General features: G+C 50.6%; 1 protein-coding gene across 3 annotated transcripts in view; it reads left to right on the forward strand.

Annotated features, from left to right (window-relative positions):
• The window catches only part of BAIAP2 (BAR/IMD domain containing adaptor protein 2), an 89,583-nt gene that overhangs the window by 18,335 nt on the left and 49,727 nt on the right, over window positions 1–21,521 (forward strand). For all 3 annotated transcript variants that reach the window (XM_038741991.1, XM_038741992.1, XM_038741993.1), the window contains exons 2-3: window positions 5,136–5,211; window positions 14,497–14,583. In XM_038741991.1, the coding sequence (XP_038597919.1) occupies window positions 5,136–5,211; window positions 14,497–14,583 (163 nt within the window). The remainder of the gene's footprint in view (window positions 1–5,135; window positions 5,212–14,496; window positions 14,584–21,521) is intronic.

Below are 21,521 nucleotides of genomic sequence, written 5' to 3' on the forward strand. Positions count from 1 at the left end.
ATAGAATAGATATCATCATCAGTCATCATCAATCGTATTTATTGAGCGCTTACTATGGGCAGAGCACTGTACTAAGCGCTTGGGAATCAATCAATCAATCTATCGTATTTATTGAGCGCTTACTATGTGCAGAGCACTGTACTAAGCGCTTGGGAAGTACAAATTGGCAACACATAGAGACAGTCCCTACCCAACAGTGGGCTCACAGTCTAAAAGGGGGAGACAGAGAACAGAACCAAGCATACTAACAAAATAAAATAAATAGAATAGATATGTACAAGTAAAATAAATAAATAGAGTAATAAATATGTACAAACATGTATACATATATACAGGTGCTGTGGGAAACGGAAGGAGGTAAGATGGGGGGGGATGGAGAGGGGGACGAGGGGGAGAGGAAGGAAGGGGCTTAGTCTGGGAAGGCCTCCTGGAGGAGGTGAGCTCTCAGCAGGGCCTTGAAGGGAGGAAGAGAGCTAGCTTGGCAGATGGGCAGAGGGATTGGGGGCATTCCGGGCCCGGGGAAGGACGTGGGCCGGGGGTCGATGGCGGGACGGGCGAGAATGAGGTACGGTGAGGAGATCAGCGGCGGAGGAGCAGAGGGTGCGGGCTGGGCTGGAGAAGGAGAGAAGGGAGGTGAGGTAGGAGGGGGCGAGGGAATGGACAGCCTTGAAGCCCAGGGTGAGGAGTTTCTGCCTGCTGCGCAGATTGATTGGTAGCCACTGGAGATTTGCCATGACAAATCATGACAGTCATGACTGTCTCCCCGCGCAACCACGGGCAAGTGGCCGAGTGGCCTTGGCACGTGAGGAGCCCGCTGAGCTCCCATCTGGACCGCACCCTCCCCCACCCTCATTCCTGCCCGGTGACCAGGGGCACCCTCCTCCCGGAGGAAGCGAAACGCCAGGGCCCGGCCCGGTTTCCCTCCACCGTCCCGCCGGGGTTGCCGGAGTCGGAGAGGGTCAGCCGGGGAAGTTTGGGCTTAGACAAGGCCTCTTCCTCTTCCTGTTCCCCATCCTTCCATTGTCTCGGCGCCGAGATCCCGGAGAGGAGCACAATGGGACTGTTTTGCGAACGTGGCCTCCACCGAGGGGAGGGGGAGACGCTGTACTAAGTGCTGGGGTGGTTACAATAATAATAATTTTGGTATTTGTTAAGCGCTTACTGTCAATCAATCAATCAGAGAAGCAGCTGTGGCTTAGTGGAAAGATCATGGGCTTTGGAGTCAGAGGTCATGAGTTCGAATCCCAGCTCTGCCACTTGTCAGCTGTGTGACTTTGGGCAAGGCACTTAACTTCTCCGGGCCTCAGTTCCCTCATCTGTAAACTGGGGACTAAGACTGTGAGCCCCATGTGGGACAACCTGATAACCTTGTATCCCCCCCAGCGCTTAGAACAGTGCTTTGCACATAGTAAGCGCTTAACAAATACCATCATTATTATTATTATTATCATCAATCAGTCGTATTTATTGAACCCATGACCTCTGACTCCAAAGCCCATGCTCTTTCCACTGAGCCACGCTGCTTCTCTATAGGGCTTTGAACAGAGATTGGTAGCGAGGTTCCCTGCCCACAGCGAGCTCACAGTCTAGAGAGGGAGACAGGCAATAATTCTCATCACTGTCAGTGGTTATAATATAATAATGATGGTGTTTATTAAGCGCTTACTATACGCAAAGCACAGTTCTAAGCACTGGGGAGGTTACAAGGTGATCAGGCTGTCCCACGGGGGGCTCACAGTTTTAACCCCGATTTTACAGATGAGGTAACTGAGGCCCAGAGAAGTGAAGTGACTTAACCAAAGTCACACAGCTGGCAATTGGCGGAGCCGGGATTTGAACCCATGACCTCTGACTCCAAACGCCGGGCTCTTTTTTCCACTGAGCCACGTGGTATTAATTGAGCACTTAACTACGCGCAGAGCGCTTGGGAGAGCACAGAGCTGTATTGTGCGACTCGGGGAGGAGAGGATGCCATCACCCCACCTCTTTCGGACAGAAGCATCCATTGTTGCCCGGCTTGTTCCACCCCCACGCCCCGTTTCCATCGACAGAGGCCCGATTCTAGAGGAGTCCATCTCATCCAAGAGTCAGAAAGACCTGGGTTCTCATCCCAGCCCCACCAGTTGCCTGCTGGGTGACCTTGGGCAAGTCACTTTACTTCATCATCATCATCAATCGTATTTATTGAGCGCTTACCGTGTGCAGAGCACTGGACTAAGCGCTTGGGAAGTACAAGTTGGCAACATATAGAGACGGTCCCTACCGAACAGTGGGCTCACAGTCTAAAAGGGGGAGACAGAGAACAAAACCGAACATACTAACAAAATAAAATAAATAGAATAGATATGTACAAGTAAAATAAATAGAGTAATAAATGTGTACAAACATATTCTCTGGGCCCCAGTTCCATCATGTGTAAAATGGGGATTAAGACTTATCAGCCCCGTTTGGGACATGGACTATGTCCAACCTGCTTAGCTTGGCTCTACCTCGGCGCCGAGTACAGTACCTGGTACATAGTGACACTATTAAAAAATAATAATAATAATCCCTTATAGTCTGAGTATCCGATCGTCGGCCTGGAAAACCGCGAGTCTCTAGGCGGATAGCGTTTTAGACTGTGAGCCCACTGCTGGGTAGGGACTGTCTCTATATGTTACCAACTTGTACTTCCCAAGCGCTTAGTACAGTGCTCTGCACACAGTAAGCGCTCAATAAATACGATTGATGATGATGATGATGATAGCGTCAGGAGAGCCCGAGTTATTGAACCAGTCGGTCGACCGATGGTATTTTCTGGACACATGCAGATGAGGGAGCTGAGGCCCAGAGAAGTGAAGTGACGTGCCCAAAGTCACACAGCTGACAGTTGGCGGAGCCGGGATTTGAATCCATGACCTCTGACTCCAAAGCCCGGGCTCCTTCCACTGAGCCACGCTGCTTCTCTAATGCCTGTTTTGCTGTCTGTCTCCCCCCTTGTAGACTGTGAGCCCGTTGTGGGCAGGGAGGGTCTCTCTTTGTTGCTGAATTGTCCTTCCCAAGCGCTTAGTACAGTGCTCTGCACACAGTAAGCGCTCAATAAATACGATTAAATGAAATGAAAAATGAAATTTTCTGGGCATTTACTACATGCAGAGCACGGTGCCAAGCGCTCGGGAGAGTTCAGTACAACAGAATGAGCAGACACGTTCTTTGCCCATAACCAAGCTGACCCAGGGGGTTATCTGGATTTTTGAAGGTGTCTGCCCAACCCCAGGGACTTTTCGTCGATTCATTAAATTGTGTTTATCGAGCGCTTACTGTGTGCGAAGCACTGTACTAAGCACTTGACAGAGTCCAATACAACAACAAACAGACACCTTCCGCGCCCACAACGAGCTCACTAGTGAAGGGTCGGGGAGTGAAGGCGATTTGGCAGAGGTGACTTTGTGTGGCTGAGAAACCTGTAGCTCAGTGTGTTGCTATCAATCAATCAATCGATCGTATTTATTGAGCGCTTACTGTGTGCAGAGCACTGTACTAAGCGCTTGGGAAGTACAAGTTGGCAACATAAGTTGCTATGTGCCGGAGGGGGGTGGAGGTCGCTTCTCTTGTGGCCCTTGGCGATTCTCTGATGGTCAGGAGTCTGTCTCGTGGTCCTCTGTGGTGGTGAGGTGGCCAGAAATGGGTGGGCGAACAATTATTCAGGGGTATTTATCGGGCACTTATTATTAATAATAATTATTATGGTATCTGTTAAGTACTTACTATGTACCGGGCACTGTACCAAGCAAAGGGGTGGATACAAGCAAATCAGATTGGACAGACACCCTGTCCCTCGTGGGGCCCCCAGTCTCCATCCCCATTTTCCAGATGAGGTCACTGAGGCCCAGAGAAGTGAATCAGTCAATCAATCAACCGTATTTATTGAGCGCTTACTGTGTGCAGAGCACTGGACTAAGCGCTTGGGAAGTACAAGTTGGCAACACATAGAGACAGTCATCATCATCAATCGTATTTATTGAGCGCTTACTGTGTGCAGAGCACTGGACTAAGCGCTTGGGAAGTCCAAGTTGGCAAGACCTAGAGGCAGTCCCTACCCAACAGTGGGCTCACAGTCTAAAAGAAGTGACTTGCCCAAGGTCACACAGCAGACAAGTGTGTGCAGAGAAGTGGCGTGGTTTAGTGGTCAGAGCCCGGGCTTTAGAGTCAGAGGTTAGGGGTTCAAATCCCGGCACCACCACTTGTCAGCTGGGTGACTTGGGGCAAGTCACTTAACTTCTCTTTGCCTCAGTGACCTCATCTGTAAAATGGGGATGAAGACTGTGAGCCCCATGGCCTGATCACCTTGTAACCTCCCCAGTGCTTTGCACATAGTAAGCGCTTAGTAAATGCCATTATTATTATTATTATTATAAGTGACGGGACCGGTATTAGAACCCCTGACCGTTGGACTCCCAAGGCCATGCCGCTTTAACCACTACGCCATAATAATAATAATGACATTTATTAAGCACTTACTATGTGCAAAGCACTGTTCTAAGCGCTGGGGAGGTTACAAGGTGATCAGGTTGTCCCACCGGGGGCTCACAGTCTTTATCCCCATTTTACAGATGAGGGAACTGAGGCCCAGAGAAGTGAAGTGACTTGCCCAAAGTCACCCAGCTGACAATTGGCAGAGCCGGGATTTGAACCCTTGACCTCAGACTCCAAAGCCCGGGCTCTTTCCACTGAGCCACGCTGCTCCTCGCCATGCTGCTTCCCAGTGCCCCTCTCTCACCCTATCCACCGATGCCCTTTTCGTGTTTATTTATCTATTTATTTTACTTGTACGTATCTATTCTATTTATTTTATTTTGTTAGTATGTTTGGTTTTGTTCTCTGTCTCCCCCTTTTAGACTGTGAGCCCAATGTTGGGTAGGGACTGTCTCTATATGTTGGCAAATTGTACTTCCCAAGCGCTTAGTACAGTGCTCTGCACACAGTAAGCGCTCAATAAATACGATTGATTGATTGATAGACTGTCAGCTCGTTGCGGGCCGGGACTGTGCCGGCTTATTGTCCTCTCCCAAGCGCTTAGTACAGTGCTCCGCACCCAGGAAGCACTCGATGAATGCGACTGAATGAACGAATGTCTTCCCGTTTCCCCTTTCCAGACGATCATGGAGCAGTTCAATCCCAGCCTCCGGAACTTCATCTCCATGGGGAAGAATTACGAGAAGGCGCTGGCAGGTGAGCGGGTGCCCCCACCTTGGGTAGCGCGGAGCGGGGCCAGGGCGCGTCGGTCCCCTGGCGTTGGGGCCGAGCTCCCGGTTTTCCCACCGGGTGGGCCGGCGGGGATCCCGGGAATGGGAAGCGTGTTTCCGAGGCCCGGAAGCCGGGCGGGGTGACCTCTGTTGTTCCCGGCGGAGGCAGCCAAGGCCCCGGCGATCCCCACCTGACGGCCTGGGGTTGGGCCCGGTCACCTCCAGATAACTGCCCCTTTCCCCCGAGGGGCAGGCGACCCAATCAATCAATCAATCAATCGTATTTATTGAGCGCTTACTGTGTGCAGAGCACTGTACTAAGCGCTTGGGAAGTCCAAGTTGGCAACATATAGAGACAGTCCCTACCCAACAGTGGGCTCACAGTCTAAAAGGGGGAGACCGAGAACAAAACCAAACGTACTAACAAAATAAAATAAATAGAATAGATATGTACAAGTAAAATAAATAAATAAATAGGGTAATAAATAGAGTAATAAATATGTACAACCACGACGGCCCCCTTCCTCTCAGATCGCTCGTCCCCAGGGGCCTCATTCCCCGACTTGGCATTTCTCACCAGCACTTTTTATGGCATCTGCTCATTCAATCATATTTATTGAGCGCTTACAGTGTGCAGAGCACTGTACTAAGCGCTGGGGAAGTCCAAGTTGGCAACACATAAAGACGGTCCCTACCCAACAGTGGGCTCACAGTCTAGAAGGGGGAGACAGAGAACAAAACAAAACATATTAACAAAATAAAATAAATAGAATAAATATGTACAAATAAAATAGAGTAGTAAATACGTCCAAACATATGTACATATAGACAGGTACTGTGGGGAGGGGAAGGAGGTAAGGTGGAGGGGATGGGGGTCCCTACCCAACAGCGGGCTCACAGTCTAGAAGGGGGAGACAGAGAACGAAACAAAACATATTAACAAACTAAAATAAATGGAATAAATATGTACAAATAAAATAGAGTAATAAATATGTCCAAACATATATACAGGTGTTGTGGGGAGGGAAGGAGGTAAGGTGGAGGGGATGGGGGTCCCTACCCAACGGTGGGCTCACAGTCTAGAAGAGGGAGACAGAGAACAATACAAAACATATTAACAAAATAAAATGAATGGAATAAATATGTACAAATAAAATAAATAGAGTAATAAATACGTCCAAACATATATACATATATACAGGTGCTGTGGGGAGGGGAAGGGGGTCCGTACCCAACAGTGGGCTCACAGTCTAGAAGGGGGAGACAGAGAACAAAACAAAATATATTAACAAAATAAAATAAATGGAATAAATATGTGCAAAAGTAGAGTAATAAATACGTACAAACATATATACAGGTGCTATGGGGAGGGGAAGGAGGTAAGGCGGAGGGGATGGGGAGGGGGAGAGGAAAGCGCTTACTTTGTGCCAGGCACTATATTAAGCACTGAGGTGGAGCCAAGCTAATCAGGTTGGATACAGTCCCTGTTCCTCGTGGGGCTCAACCTTAATCCCCCGTTTGACAGATGAGGAAACCGAGGCCCAGAGAAGTGAAGCGACTTGCCCAAGGTCACGCAGCGGACAAGGGGTGGAGCTGGAATGAGAAGCCAGGGCCTTCTGCCTCCACTAGGCCACGCGGCTTCTCAGCGCTCTGCGTACGGCAGGCCGGCCTGCGTCCAGCTCGCGGGCCCTGACCCGAAGGGGGGGACCATTTTAGAGAGATAATAATAATAATAATAATAATGGTGTTTAAGCGCTTACTACATGCCAAGTACTGTTCTAAGTGCTGGTAACAATAATAATAATAATAATGATAGCATTTATTAAGCGCTTACTATGTGCAAAGTACTGTTCTAAGTGCTGATAATAATAATAATGATAGCATTTATTAAGCGCTTACTATGTGCAAAGTACTGTTCTAAGTGCTGGTAATAATAATAATAATAATGATAGCATTTATTAAGCGCTTACTATGTGCAAAGCACTGTTCTAAGCGCTGGGGAGGTTACAGGGTGACCAGGTTGTCCCACGGGGGGCTCCCAGCCTTCATCCCCATTTTCCAGATGAGGTCACCGAGGCCCGGAGAAGTGAAGTGACTTGCCCAAAGTCCCACAGCTGGCAATTGGCAGAGCTGGGATTTGAACCCGTGACCCCTGACTCCAAAGCCCGGGCTCTTTCCACTGAGCCACGCTGCTTGTATCTGGTAGATACAGGGTAATCAGGTTGTCATTCATTCAGTCGTATTTAGTGAGCGCTTACTGTGTGCAGAGCACTGTACTGAGCGCTTGGGAAGTCCAAGTCGGCAACATCTAGAGACGGTCCCTGCCCAACGACGGGCTCACAGTCTAGAAGGGGGAGACAGACAACAAAACTAAACACGGAGACCGGTGTCAAAATCGTCAGAACAAAAAGGAGCAGCGTGGCTCAGTGGAGAAGAGCCCGGGCTTTGGAGTCAGAGGTCATGGGTTCGAATCCCGGCTCCGCCGCATGTCTGCTGTGTGACCTTGGGCAAGTCACTTAACTGCCCTGAGCCTGTTACCTCATCTGTAAAATGGGGATTAAGACTGTGAGCCCCGTGTGGGACAACTTGATCACCTTGTATCCACCCCCAGCGCTGAGAACAGTGCTCTGCACATAGTAAGTGCTTAACAAATGCCATCATTATTATTATTATTATTATTAATAATTAAAACTGTCTGCATATCATTAACAAAATAAATAGAATAGTAACTATGCACAGGTAAAATAACAGAGTAATAAATCCGTACAAATATATACAAGCGCTGTGGGGAGGGGAAGGAGGTAGGGCGGCGGGGGGGATGGGGAGGAGGAGAGGAAAAAGGGGGCTCAGTCTGGGAAGGCCTCCTGGGGGAGGTGAGCTCTCAGTAGGGCTTTGAAGGGAGGAAGAGAGCGAGCTTGGCGGATGTGCGGAAGTGGGGCATTCCGGGCTACGGGAAGGATGTGGGCCGGGGGCCGACGTGGGGCTCCCAGTCTTCATCCCCGTTTTACGGATGAGGTAACCGAGGCCCAGAGAAGTGAAGTGCCTTGCCCAAGATCACACAGCAGACAAGTGGCAGAGCCGGGATTAGAACCCACGTCCTCTGACTCCCAAGCTCTTGCCACTAGGCCACACTGCTTCTGTTTATTTTATTTTGTTGGTATGTTTGGTTTTGTTTTCTGTCTCCCCCTTTTAGACTGTGAGCCCACTGTTGGGTAGGGACCGTCTCTCTATATTGCCAACGTGTACTTCCCAAGCGCTTAGTACAGTGCTCTGCACACAGTAAGCGCTCAATAAATACGATTGATTGATTCTACTCCAGTTAGACTATTACCCCATTTTACCCCATTCTCGGCCCGGGGGAAGGTCGCGGTCTCCTTCCCCTCTCTGCTCCTCTGCACGCCCCCCGCACCCTTTTGAGAAGCAGCATGGCTCAGTGGAAAGAGCACAGGCTTGGAAGTCAAAGGTCAAGGGTTCGAATCCCGACTCCGCCGCTTGTCTGCTGTGTGACCTTGGGCAAGCCACTTAACTTCTCTGTGCCTCAGTTACCTCCTCTGTAAACTGCGGGTGAAGACTGTGAGCCCCACGTGGGACAACCTGATCACCTTGGATCCCCCCAGCGCTTAGAACAGTGCTTCGCACATAGTAAGCGCTTAACAAAAGCCATTATTATTGTTATTTTGTGGTCACCAGCCCCCGTCCCAGCTGTGTCCGCCCGGCGACTCCCCCGGGCACGGAGGAGGGCACCGTGCCGGGAGCCGGCATCCTCCCCCGGTCAGCCTGGAGGAGCCGCTCGGTTGGCATGGCGACGGCTCCGGTCCGGCCTCCTCCCTGGTGGGCGTGGGGAGGGATGGGCTCGGGCCGTGGCATTCCCGGGAACAGGCAGTGCCCGGCTGCCGGAGGGGCGGAAGCAGGACGGTTTCCGGGAGCGCTCACCTGCCCGAGGCTCTGAGGGGCCTGGCGGCAGCGACCCAAACCAGCGGTCCGGCCCGAGCGTCGGAATGGCCGTGGCGGGGATCCCTATCAATCAGTCGTATTTATTGAGCGCTTACTGTGTGCAGAGCACTGTACTAAGCGCTTGGGAATTCCAAGTTGGCAACATATAGAGACAGTCCCTACCCAACAGTGGGCTCACAGTCTAGAAGCCTAGTCCCTAGGCCACACCGGACCCTGTCCAGGTCTGGCTTTCCGCCTCTGCCTGGTCTGTTTACCTGTCTGGGTCTTGGCTCCTGCTTATGATCAATCAATCAATCAATCGTATTGATTGAGCGCTTACTGTGTGCAGAGCACTGTACTAAGCGCTTGGGAAGTCCAAGTTGGCAACATATAGAGGCAGCCCCTACCCAACAGTGGGCTCACAGATGATTCACGAGAAGCAGCGTGGCTCAGTGGAAAGAGCCCGGGCTTTGGAGTCAGAGGTCATGGGTTCAAATCCCGGCTCCGCCAATTGCCGGCTGTGGGACTTTGGGCAAGTCACTTCTCTGGGCCTCAGTGACCTCACCTGCAAAATGGGGATGAAGACTGTGGGCCCCCCGTGGGACAACCTGATCACCTTGTAACGTCCCCAGCACTTCGAACAGTGCTTTGCCCATAGTAAGGGCTTAATAAATGCCATTATTATTACTATCATTATTATTACTATTATCCGGCCAGCGCTTCAAACAGTGCTTTGCCCATCGTAAGGGCTTAATAAATGCCATTATTATTATTGTTGTTATTATTACTATTAGCTGGCCAGCGCTTCGAACAGTGCTTTGCCCATCGTAAGGGCTTAATAAATGCCATTATTATTATTATTGTTATTATTACTATTCATCATCATCATCAATCGTATTTATTGAGCGCTTACTATGTGCAGAGCACTGTACTAAGCACTTGGGAAGTACAAATTGGCAACACATAGAGACAGTCCCTACCCAACAGTGGGCTCACAGTCTAAAAGGGGGAGACAGAGAACAGAACCAAACATACCAACAAAATAAAATAAATAGGATAGATATGTACAAGTTAGAGTAATAAATAGGTACAACCATATATACATATATACAGGTGCTGTGGGGAAGGGAAGGAGGTAAGATGGGGGGATGGAGAGGGGGACGAGGGGGAGAGGAAGGAAGGGGCTCAGTCTGGGAAGGCCTCCTGGAGGAGGTGAGCTCTCAGCAGGGCCTTGAAGGGAGGAAGAGAGCTAGCTTATCTGGCCAGCGCTTCGAACAGTGCTTTGCCCATTGTAAGCGCTTAGTAAATGCCATAATTATTATATTATTATTATCCGGGCAACCCCGCCGCAGTCCACCCGTGGCCCCAGCTGTGTTTTCCTCCTCCGCCCATCCCCGTCTTGGGTCCCTGCCCGAACAACACGGCGGCAGCCAAAGATTTCCCCACAGCCCCGACCTCTCCTCCACTTCAGCTGCATTAATCCTCCCGAAAAACCCTGTTGCTAAGTTTTGTTGTGTTCCGTTCGGCCTCCTCCGTTGTTGTGGTCCTTCCTTTTTCATTTATTCCAAGCCCCGGCGGCTCTCCCTTCCCACCTCCACCCCCCGCCGAGGGCAAGGAGCCGGCCTTGCCTCGTTCCTCGGAACAAACTGTGACGGCTTAATTGAAAACGGCATAAATAAAGCCCGATTAGAGGGCCTCGATTCTAAGAAGCCAAGCGGGATTCGGCCCTCGGCTGTTAAAACGCGGCCGCGTGGCCCTCGTTCCCGACGACGGGTGTCACCCTGTCCTCTTCCCGCTGCTCCTCCTGGGAAAGGCCCCGGGATTGACCCTCTGTCCGGTCAGGATCGTTGGCGTCTACTGGATAGAACCCGGGCCTGGGAGTTGGAAGGATCTGGATCCCCATCCCATCTTTACTGCTTTTCTGCTGGGTGACCTTGGGCAAGTCGTTTCTCCGGGGCCTCAGTGACCTCTAGATTGTGAGCCCACTGTTGGGTAGGGACTGTCTCTATATCATCATCATCATCAATCGTATTTATTGAGCGCTTACTATGTGCAGAGCACTGTACTAAGCGCTTGGGAAGTACAAATTGGCAGCATATAGAGACAGGCATTTATTAAGCGCTTACTATGTGCCAAGCACTGCTCACAGCACTGAATAAATACGACTGAATGAATGACTCCCCATAGCACATATGTATCTATCTGTAGATATCTGTAATTTATTGTTTTATCTATTTGTATTAATGTCTGTCTCCCCCTCTAGACCGTGAGCTCGTTGTTGAGTAGGGACTGTCTCTATATAATAATAATGGCATTTATTAAGCGCTTACTATGTGCCAAGCACTGTTCTAAGCGCCGGGGTAGAGACAAGGTAATCGGGTTGTCCCACGTGGGGCTCACAGCCTTCATCCCCGTTTTACAGATGAGATAACTGAGGCACAGAGAAGGTAAGTGACTTGCCCAGAGTCACACAGCTGACAAGTGGCAGAGCCGGGATTTGAACCCATGGCCTCTGACTCCAAAGCCCGGGCTCTTTCCACAGAGCCACGCTGATATGTTGCCAACTTGTACTTCCCAAGCGCTTAGTACAGTGCTCGGCACACAGTAAGCGCTCAATAAATACGATTGATTGATTAACCATGAACCCCCGTGGGACATTCATTCATTCAGTCGTATTTATTGAGCACTTACTGTGTGCAGAGCACTGTACTAAGCGCTTGGGAAGTACAAGTTGGCAACATCTAGAGACGGTCCCTGCCCAACAACGAGCTCACAGTCTAGAGGGGGAGACAGACATTATTACAAATAGATAAAACAATAAATTACAGATATCAACAGATAGATGCATATGTGCTGTGGGGAGTCATTCGTTCAATCGTATTTATTGAGCGCTGTGTGCGGAGCACTGTACTAAGCGCTTGGGAAGTACAATTTGGCAATGTATAGAGACGGTCAATCATTCATTCATTCAATTGTATTTATTGAGCGCTTACTGTGTGCAGAGCACTGGACTAAGCGCAGGGACTGCTTCCAACCCGATTAGCTTGGAATCACGGGCCTGAGAGTCAAACGGATCTGGGTTCCAATCCCGGCTCGCCACGTGTCCGCTCTGTGCCCTCGGGCAAGTCACTTCACTTCTCTGGGCCTCAGTTCCCTCATCTGTCAAATGGGGATGAAGACCGTGAGCCCCATGTGGGACAGGGACTGGGCCCAACCCGATTAACTTCTAGACTGTGAGCCCACCGTTGGGTAGGGACCGTCTCTATACGTTGCCAACTTGGACTTTCCAAGCGCTTAGTACAGTGCTCTGCACACAGTAAGTGCTCAATAAATACAAATGAATGAATGAATGAATTAACTTGTATCTACCTTAGTGCTTAGAACGGAGCTTGGCACATATATAATATTATATCAGCGTGGCTCGTAGAAGCAGTGTGACTCAGTGGAAAGGGCCCGGTCTTTGGAGTCAGAGGTCATGGGTTCAAATCCCGGCTCCACCAACTGTCAGCTCTGTGACTTTGGGCAAGTCACTTCACTTCTCTGGGCCTCCTTAATCCTTAATGGGGATTAAGACTGTGACCCCAACATGGGACAACCTGATCACCGTGTAACCTCCCAGCACTTAGAACAGTGCTTTGCACATAGTAAGCGCTTAACAGATACCATCATTTTTATTATTATTATTACCCCGGCCCTTAGTACGGTGCTGGGCACACAGTAAGCGCTTAACAGATACCATCATTTTTATTATTATTATTACCCCGGCCCTTAGTACGGTGCTGGGCACACAGTAAGCGCTTAACAGATACCATCATTTTTATTATTATTATTACCCCGGCCCTTAGTACGGTGCTGGGCACATAGTAAGCGCTTAACAGATACCATCATTTTTATTATTATTATTACCCTGGCCCTTAGTACGGTGCTGGGCACATAGTAAGCGCTTAACAGATACCATCATTATTATTATTATTATTACCCCGGCCCTTAGTACGGTGCTGGGCACATAGTAAGCGCTTAACAGATACCATCATTTTTATTATTATTATTACCCCGGCCCTTAGTACGGTGCTGGGCACATAGTAAGCGCTTAACAGATACTATCATTATTATTATCATTATTATTACCCCGGCCCTTAGTACGGTGCTGGGCACATAGTAAGCGCTTAACAGATACCATCATTTTTATTATTATTATTATTATTACCCCGGCCCTTAGTACGGTGCTGGGCACGTAGTAAGCGCTTAACAGATACCATCATTTTTATTATTATTATTACCCCGGCCCTTAGTACGGTGCTGGGCACATAGTAAGGGCTTAACAGATGCCATGAAAAGAAAAAACAACACCCCTCCTCAGAGCCTGGTGGTCGTCCCCCAATCAATCAATCAATCGTATTTATTGAGCGCTTACTGTGTGCAGAGCACTGTACTAAGCGCTTGGGAAGTACAAGTTGGCAACATATAGACCCAACAGTGGGCTCACAGTCTAGAAAGGGGAGACAGAGAATAATAATAATAATGACGGCATTTATTAAGCGCTTACTATGTGCAAAGCACTGTTCTAAGCGCTGGGGAGGTTACAAGGTGATCAGGTTGTCCCACGTGGGGCTCACAGTCTCAATCCCCATTTTCCAGATGAGGTCACTGAGGCCCAGAGAAGTGAAGTGACTTGCCCAAAGTCACCCAGCTGACAATTGGCAGAGCTGAGATTTGAACCCATGACCTCTGACTCCAAAGCCCGGGCTCTTCTCCACCGAGCCACGCTGCTTCTCAAAACCAAACATGTGAACAAAATGAAATAAATAGAATAGTCCCCCAGCGATCAACTCGCCGACGTGGCCGGCGGGGGAGAAATCTACCCCCGGGGGAGTCGCGCTTCTGTTTCCGGGAGAAGAGGGCCAGCTTCCTTAGTAGGTGCCCCTCATCACCATCATCATCATCAATCGTATTTATTGAGCGCTTACTATGTGCAGAGCACTGTCCTAAGCGCTGGGGAAGTACAAATTGGCAACACATAGAGACAGTCCCTACCCAACAGTGGGCTCCCAGTCTAAAAGGGGGAGACAGAGAACGAAACCAAACATACCAACAAAATAAATAGGATAGATATTTTTAGACTGTGAGCCCACTGTTGGGTAGGGACTGTCTCTATATGTTGCCAATTTGTACTTCCCAAGTGCTTAGTACAGTGCTCTGCACATAGTAAGCGCTCAATAAATACGATTGATGATGATGTACAAGTAAAATAAATAAATAGAGTAATAAATATGTACCCGATCATCGTGTCCCCGTCACGGCCCGGCCCCTCACTGACTCCTCTCTCGTCTCCCCTCAGGCGTCACCTTCGCCGCCAAGGGCTACTTCGACGCCTTGGTCAAGATGGGGGAGCTGGCCAGCGAGAGCCAGGGCTCGAAGGAACTCGGTAAGGCCGGCGCGCGGCCGCGGACCGGGGGGCCGACGTCGGCGGGGTAGCGTCTACCGGCGGGTTACTACGTGCGGGAAACCCGGGGCTCCCTCGCTCTTCTCCTGCCTCGCACGGCGCGGGCACGGCGAAATTGCTAAGCGTGAAAATGGGGTGCTCCACACCCACTCACAAACCCGGCTGCCCCCCACACGCCTCCCCTCAAGGGCCGGGGCTGAAGGGCAGGCCGACCCGAGGTCCGGTCCGCTGCGGGAGTGCAGGTAATGCTCACTGGACCCCATTTAAACCCCAACCCCACCACGGTGCAACTCAGGCCCCGAGCGCCGGGCAGAGACCCCCTAAAGATTCTGGGAAACGTGAAGAAGGGTCCGGGGAAATCCACGGGCGATACGGTCCCGGTGGCTTACGGGAGGGATGGGAGAGGACCGCTAGGTCGGTCTACCCTCAGTTTTAGACTGTGAGCCCAATGTTGGGTAGGGACTGTCTCTATATGTTGCCAATTTGTACTTCCCAAGTGCTTAGTACAGTGCTCTGCACATAGTAAGCGCTCAATAAATATGATTGGTTGATTGACCATCCGGTCCTCTGGCGCTGTAGTCGGAGGGACCCTCTCGGGCTGGGCGGACCACTGACCCGACGATCCAACATCATCATCAATCGGATTTATTGAGCGCTTACTGTGCGCAGAGCACCGTACTAAGCGCTTGGGAAGTCCAAGTTGGCAACATATAGAGACAGTCCCCACCCAACAGTGGGCTCACGGTCTAAAAGGGGGGTGTCCATCACGTTCAGGGCCCTCCGAGCAGCGGCGGACCGCGAAAAAGAAGGCGGCGGACCGTGTTGGAAATGGGGGCGCGAGGCCGTCATGGGTGTTTTGTGGTGCTCAAGGTTGTCCCCACGGACCCCGGGGGACATGGGGGGTGACGTGGGGGTTGACAAAACCAAGGCTTTTTAATGGGAGAGGAGATGGCGGGGCGGGGCGGACCACTGACCCGACGATCCGATATGGCGTTCATCACGTTCAGGGCCCTCCGACCGGCAACCCGGCAAAGAGAAGGCGGCGGACCGTGTTGGAAAGTGTTGATGGGGGCACGAGGCCGTCACGGGTGTCTTGAGGTGCTCAGGGTTGTCCCCACAGACCCCGGGGGACGTGGGGGATGACAATCCCAGGGCCTTTTAATGGGAGGCCTTGTACTTGTACTTGCCAAGCGCTTAGTACAGTGCTCTGCACACAGTAAGCGCTCAATAAATACGATTGATTGGGAGGGGAGAGGGCGGGCCCGGGCCAACCCAGGTTCGGTTTCGACGGGCAGCCGCCCGCTCTCTCGCATCAGCCGGCCACGCTCACAGACGTCCCGTTGCCGGCGAAGGTCGCGGCTCCGGCATTATATAAGTCCGCGGCGGCGGCTATAAATAGAGCGGGCCCACGTGTCGCCCGGTGAAGTCTCCGAACAATTAGTGGGTGCAGCTTGGGGGGCCCCCCTTCCCCGTCCCCCCCCCCCCGAGACTTCGCTTTCAAGGTGGAGGAGGAAATGAGCCGACGGGGAACCTGATGCTGTCTTCATCGCCGCTCTGACTCGAAGTGTGTTTGTGTGTTGGCCTAAAATGGGATTTTCCCCTGATGTGGTTTTTTTGTTTTGTTTTGTGTTTGATTGTCGGGGCTCTGTCTTGCGCTCCATCATCAAGGTGACCCAGATTCGGATACGGGCCCTTCCTTTTTTTTTTTTTTTTTTTTAATAGCATGTATTAAGCGCTTACTATGTGCAAGGCACTGTTCTAAGCGCTAGGGAAGTTACAACGTGATCAGGTGGTCCCACGGGGGGCTCCCAGTCTTCATCCCCATTTTCCAGATGAGGGAACTGAGGCCCAGAGAAGTGAAGTGACTTGCCCAAAGTCACCCAGCTGACAAGTGGTGGAGCTGGGATTTGAACCCGTGACCTCTGACTCCAAAGCCTGGGCTCTTTCCACTGAGCCACGCTGCTGGCCCCCCGAGGCCTGCGGACTTAACGATTCCATCCGCAGAATGGGCCCGAGGGGAGTGCTTAAGCGCTTAGTACAGTGCTCTGCACACAGTAAGCGCTCAATAAATACGATTGATGATGAGTGGAGCGAGATTTCAGGGCGGAGAGAGGCGGGGAGCTCCAGGGTGTCGCGTGGCTGGGATCCCTCCAGCGAGATAATAATAATAATAATAATAATAATAATAATAATTGGCATTTGTTAAGCACTTACTATGTGCAAAGCACTGTTCTAAGCGCTGGGGAGGATACAGGGTGATCAGGTTGTCCCACGTGGGGCTCGCAGTCTTAATCCCCATTTTACAGATGAGGGAACTGAGGCCCAGAGAAGTTAAGTGACTTGCCCAAGATCACACAGCAGACATGTGGCGGAGTCGGGGTTCGAACCCATGACCTGTGACTCCAAAGTCCGGGCTCGAAGGGGAGGCCCTGAGGGTCGTCTCCTTCAGGGTGGGGGGGACGCGTTTGCCTTCCCTGGTGTGCTCATCTAAGCGCTCAGGACAGCGCTATGCACAGGGTGGATCGTAAGCTCCTGGAGCCCACTGTTGGGTAGGGACCGTCTCTGTATGTTGCCAACTTGGACTTCCCAAGCGCTTAGTACAGTGCTCTGCACACAGTAAGCGCTCAATAAATACGATTGATTGATTGAGAGCAGGGATCAGGGCTCTTACTTAGACTGGGAGAGTCATGAGGGACAAGGACTGTGTCCAACCTGAAAAACCGGTATCCACCCCAGCCCTTACAGCACTGGTTGACGCTTAGTAAGCGCTTAACAAGTCCCATAGTAATAATAAATGAATTCTACTCTTCCCCAGTGCTCAGTACAGTGCTCGGCACACAGTAGCGCACAGTTGAGAAGCAGCGTGGCTCAGTGGAAAGAGCCCGGGCACTGGAGTCAGAGGTCATGGGTTCAAATCCCGAGTCCGCCAGTTGTCAGCTGTGTGACTTGGGCAAGTCACTTCACTTCTCTGGGCCTCAGTTCCCTCATCTGTAAAATGGGAATTAAGACTGTGAGCCCCACGTGGGACAACCTGATCACCTTGTAACCTCCCCAGCGCTTAGAGCAGTGCTTGGCACATAGTAAGCGCTTAACAAATGCCATCATTATTATTATTATTAGACTGTAAGTTCCTTGTGTTTCTGTGTGACACAGACACAGAAACCAAATCGTGTCTGTGGTTTCTAATGGACTCTCCCAAGCGTTTATTATTATTACTAATAATAATAATCATCATCATCATCATCATAATGGCATTTAATAAGCACTTACTATGTGCCAAGCACTGTTCTAAGCAGGAGGTTACAAGGTGATGAGGTTGTCCCATAGTGGGCTCCCAGTCTTCATCCCCATTTTCCAGAGGAGGGAACTGAGGCCCAGAGAAGTGAAGTGACTTGCCCAAAGTCACCCAGCTGACAAGTGGCGGAGCCGGGATTTGAACCCGTGACCTCTGACTCCAAAGCCCAGGCTCTTTCCACTGAGCCACCCTGCTTAATACAGTGCCCACAGTAGGCCTCAAGCCCCTCGAGGGCCGGGATGGGGCCAACCGTGGCGGACTCTCCCAAGCGCTCAGCACAGTGCCCGGCATCCAGTAGACCGCCAGCTCCTCGAGGGCAGGGATCGCGTCCAGCCGATCGTCGGCGCTTCGGGGCCAAGGCCTTGCCCTCAAGATGCCCCCAGTCGAGCGGGACTGATGAGAGAGAATCCCGGCGGCCAGACGGGTAAACAGAGTCATACGGAGGGCAGTCATGGTCAAAAAACCACTTTTTGCCCCGCCCCACCGACAAACACGCCCGCACAAAGGGCTACTGTTTTACTTCCTCCTGCCTCTGGCGTCTCCCCCGTGATGCACCAGAGCCCGGCCCTTCTCAGGGCGTTGCCTTGAGGAACAGAAGAAACCACTTGATTTTCCAGATTGGCTGCCTGTTCTCCAAAAGCCAGGCCCCCGATGAGCTCCGGTCAGCCCAGGTTATCAATCAGTCACAGCGGGGGGGCATTTATTGAGCGCCTCCCACGAGAAGAGCACTGTACTGAGCACCAGCACGTTCCCTGCCCACGAGCCGACAGTCTAGAGGGGAAGACGGGTGCCGAAGAGCACTGCACTGAGCACTGGGGAGAGGCCAATGTACCAGCACGTTCCCTGCCCACACCGAGCCGACAGTCTGGAGGGGAAGACGGGGGCCGATCCACGGAAATAAATCATCAATCGTATTTATTGAGCGCCTACTGTGTGCAGAGCACTGGACTAAGCGCTTGGGAAGTCCAAGTTGGCAACATCTAGAGACGGTCCCTACCCAACAGTGGGCTCACAGTCTAGAAGGGGGAGACAGAGAACAAAACCAAACATACTAACAAAATAAAATAAATAGAATAGATATGTACAAGTAAATAAATAGAGTAATAAATCATCATCATCATCAATTGCATTTATTGAGCACTTACTGTGTGCAGAGCACTGGACTAAGCGCTTGGGAAGTACAAGTTGGCAACATATAGAGACAGTCCCTACCCAACAGTGGGCTCACAGTCCAAAAGGGGGAGACGGACAACAAAACCAAACATACTAACAAAATAAAATAAATAGAATAGATATGTACAAGTAAAATAAAGAAATAAATAAATAGAGTAATAAATATGTACAAGCATATATACATATATACAGGTGCTGTGGGGAAGGGAAATAAATGACAGGGAAGGTCTGTCATATGTTGCCAATTTGTACTTCCCAAGCGCTTAGTACAGTGCTCTGCACATAGTAAGCGCTCAATAAATACGATTGATGATGATGATGATGATGAGAAGGATGGAAGTGCCATCGTGGTGCCGGGTGGCGGCCGCCCACGCCTCTGCCTCGTCTCCGCGAGCCGGCTGCCCGTTCGCTTTTCTCCTTCATTTATTTATTTTCTTCATCTCTGCTTTTTCTCTGTCCATCTCCACCGCTCGCGCCTTCCGTGGAAACCGGCCTCCCATCCGAGCGCCGGGATAACCGGGCTTTGCTTTGCGCATAAGGAATCAATCAATCAATCAGTCAGTCGTATTTATTGAGCGCTTACTGTGTGCAGAGCACTGGGCTAAGCGCTTGGGAAGTCCAAGTTGGCAACATATAGAGACCCAACCCAACAGTGGGCTCACAGTCTCAAAGGGGGAGACAGAACAAAACCAAACATACTAACAAAATAAAATAAATAGACTGGATATGTACAAGTAAAATAAATAAATAAATAAATAGAGTAATAAATACGTACAAACATATATACATTTTACAGATAAGGGAACCGAGGCCCAGAGACCTGAAGTGACTTGCCCAAAGTCACCCAGCTGACAATTGGCGGAGCCGGGAATGGAACCCATGACTTCTGACTCCAAAGCCCGGGCTCTTTCCATTGAGCCACACTGCTCCTCGCTTTGCGCATAGGAATCAGTCAATCAATCGTATTTACTGAGCGCTTACTGTGGGCAGAGCACTGGACTAAGCGCTTGGGAAGTCCAAGTTGGCAACATATAGAGACAGTCCCTACCCAACAGTGGGCTCACAGTCTAAAAGGAAGCGCTTAATAAATGCCATTATTATATTATTATTATTATTATTATTATTATTATTATTATTATTATTATTATTCTCCAAGATAAGAGAAATCTACCTCCCCACCCTTCCACGCCCCTGCTCTTATCAGCCGCCCCGCTGGGAGGGAGAGCTTTCCGCGGCTCTGGATTGCGTGTCCGGGGAGATTAATAAATCTCCTAATTGGATTTGATGCTTTCTCAAGAGGCAGGGGCCTCCTGCGCTGTTGGGTAGGGACCGTCTCTAGATGTTGCCAACTTGGACTTCCCAAGCGCTTAGTACAGTGCTCTGCACACAGTAAGCGCTCAATAAATACAATTGATTGATTGCGGGATGGGGGGAAGAGAGTTGGCCACGGTTTGGGCACTGAAAGGTCTTGGCGCCGAGCAGGGCGGTTAATAGGGGTCTCAGACCCGGGGGGCTGGTTCTTCAGGGCGGGGCCGGGGCCAGCCTACTTTATTGAACGTTTAGTTCAGTGCTGTGCACACAGTAGATTGTAAGCTCCTTGCGGGCAGGGATAGACTCCGTTTTTGTCTATCCTGCGCTCGGTACAGCGCTCTGCACACAGTTGACCGTAAGGGCCTCGGGGGCGGGGATCAGGTCTACTGACGAGTGTTTTCTCCCAGGCGCTCAGTACAGCGCTCTGACCCAGGAAGCCCATCAATTGAGGGAGGGGCAGTGAGTCCCTGCAGAGGGGAACGTAATTGCGTACGGCCATTGTGCCATTTGTTAAGCAGATAATCAATCATATTTATTGAGCGCTTACTGTGTGCAGAGCACTGTACTAAGCGCTTGGGAAGTCCAAGTTGGCAACATAGAGAGACAGTCCCTACCCAACAGTGGGCTCACGGTCTAGAAGGGTCTAGATTATCAATCAGTCGTATTTATTGAGCGCTTACTGCGTGCAGAGCACTGTACTAAGCTCTTGGGAAGTCCAAGTTGGCAACATCTAGAGACGGTCCCTACCCAATAACGGGCTCACAGTCTAGAAGGGTCTAGATTGCCAATCAATCAATCGTATTTATTGAGCGCTTACTGTGTGCAGAGCACTGCACTAAGCGCTTGGGAAGTCCAAGTTGGCAACATATAGAGACGGTTCCTACCCGACAGCGGGCTCACAGTCTAGAAGGGGGAAACAGACAACAAAACCAGACATATTAACAAAATAAAATAAATAGAATAGATATGTACAAGTAAAATAAATAGAGTAATACCCAGTAATACCCAGCACATAACGCAGCGTTTGGCCCAGGGTGCCAAACGAGGCACCACCCTTTAGGCTGAAAGCACGTTGTGGACAGGGAATGGGTCTGCTTATTGTCGTATTGTACCTTCCCAAGCGCTTAGTGCAGTGCCCTCT

This window comes from Tachyglossus aculeatus, unplaced genomic scaffold (genome assembly GCF_015852505.1).
Source record: "Tachyglossus aculeatus isolate mTacAcu1 unplaced genomic scaffold, mTacAcu1.pri SUPER_34, whole genome shotgun sequence".
Classification (NCBI taxonomy): domain Eukaryota; kingdom Metazoa; phylum Chordata; class Mammalia; order Monotremata; family Tachyglossidae; genus Tachyglossus; species Tachyglossus aculeatus.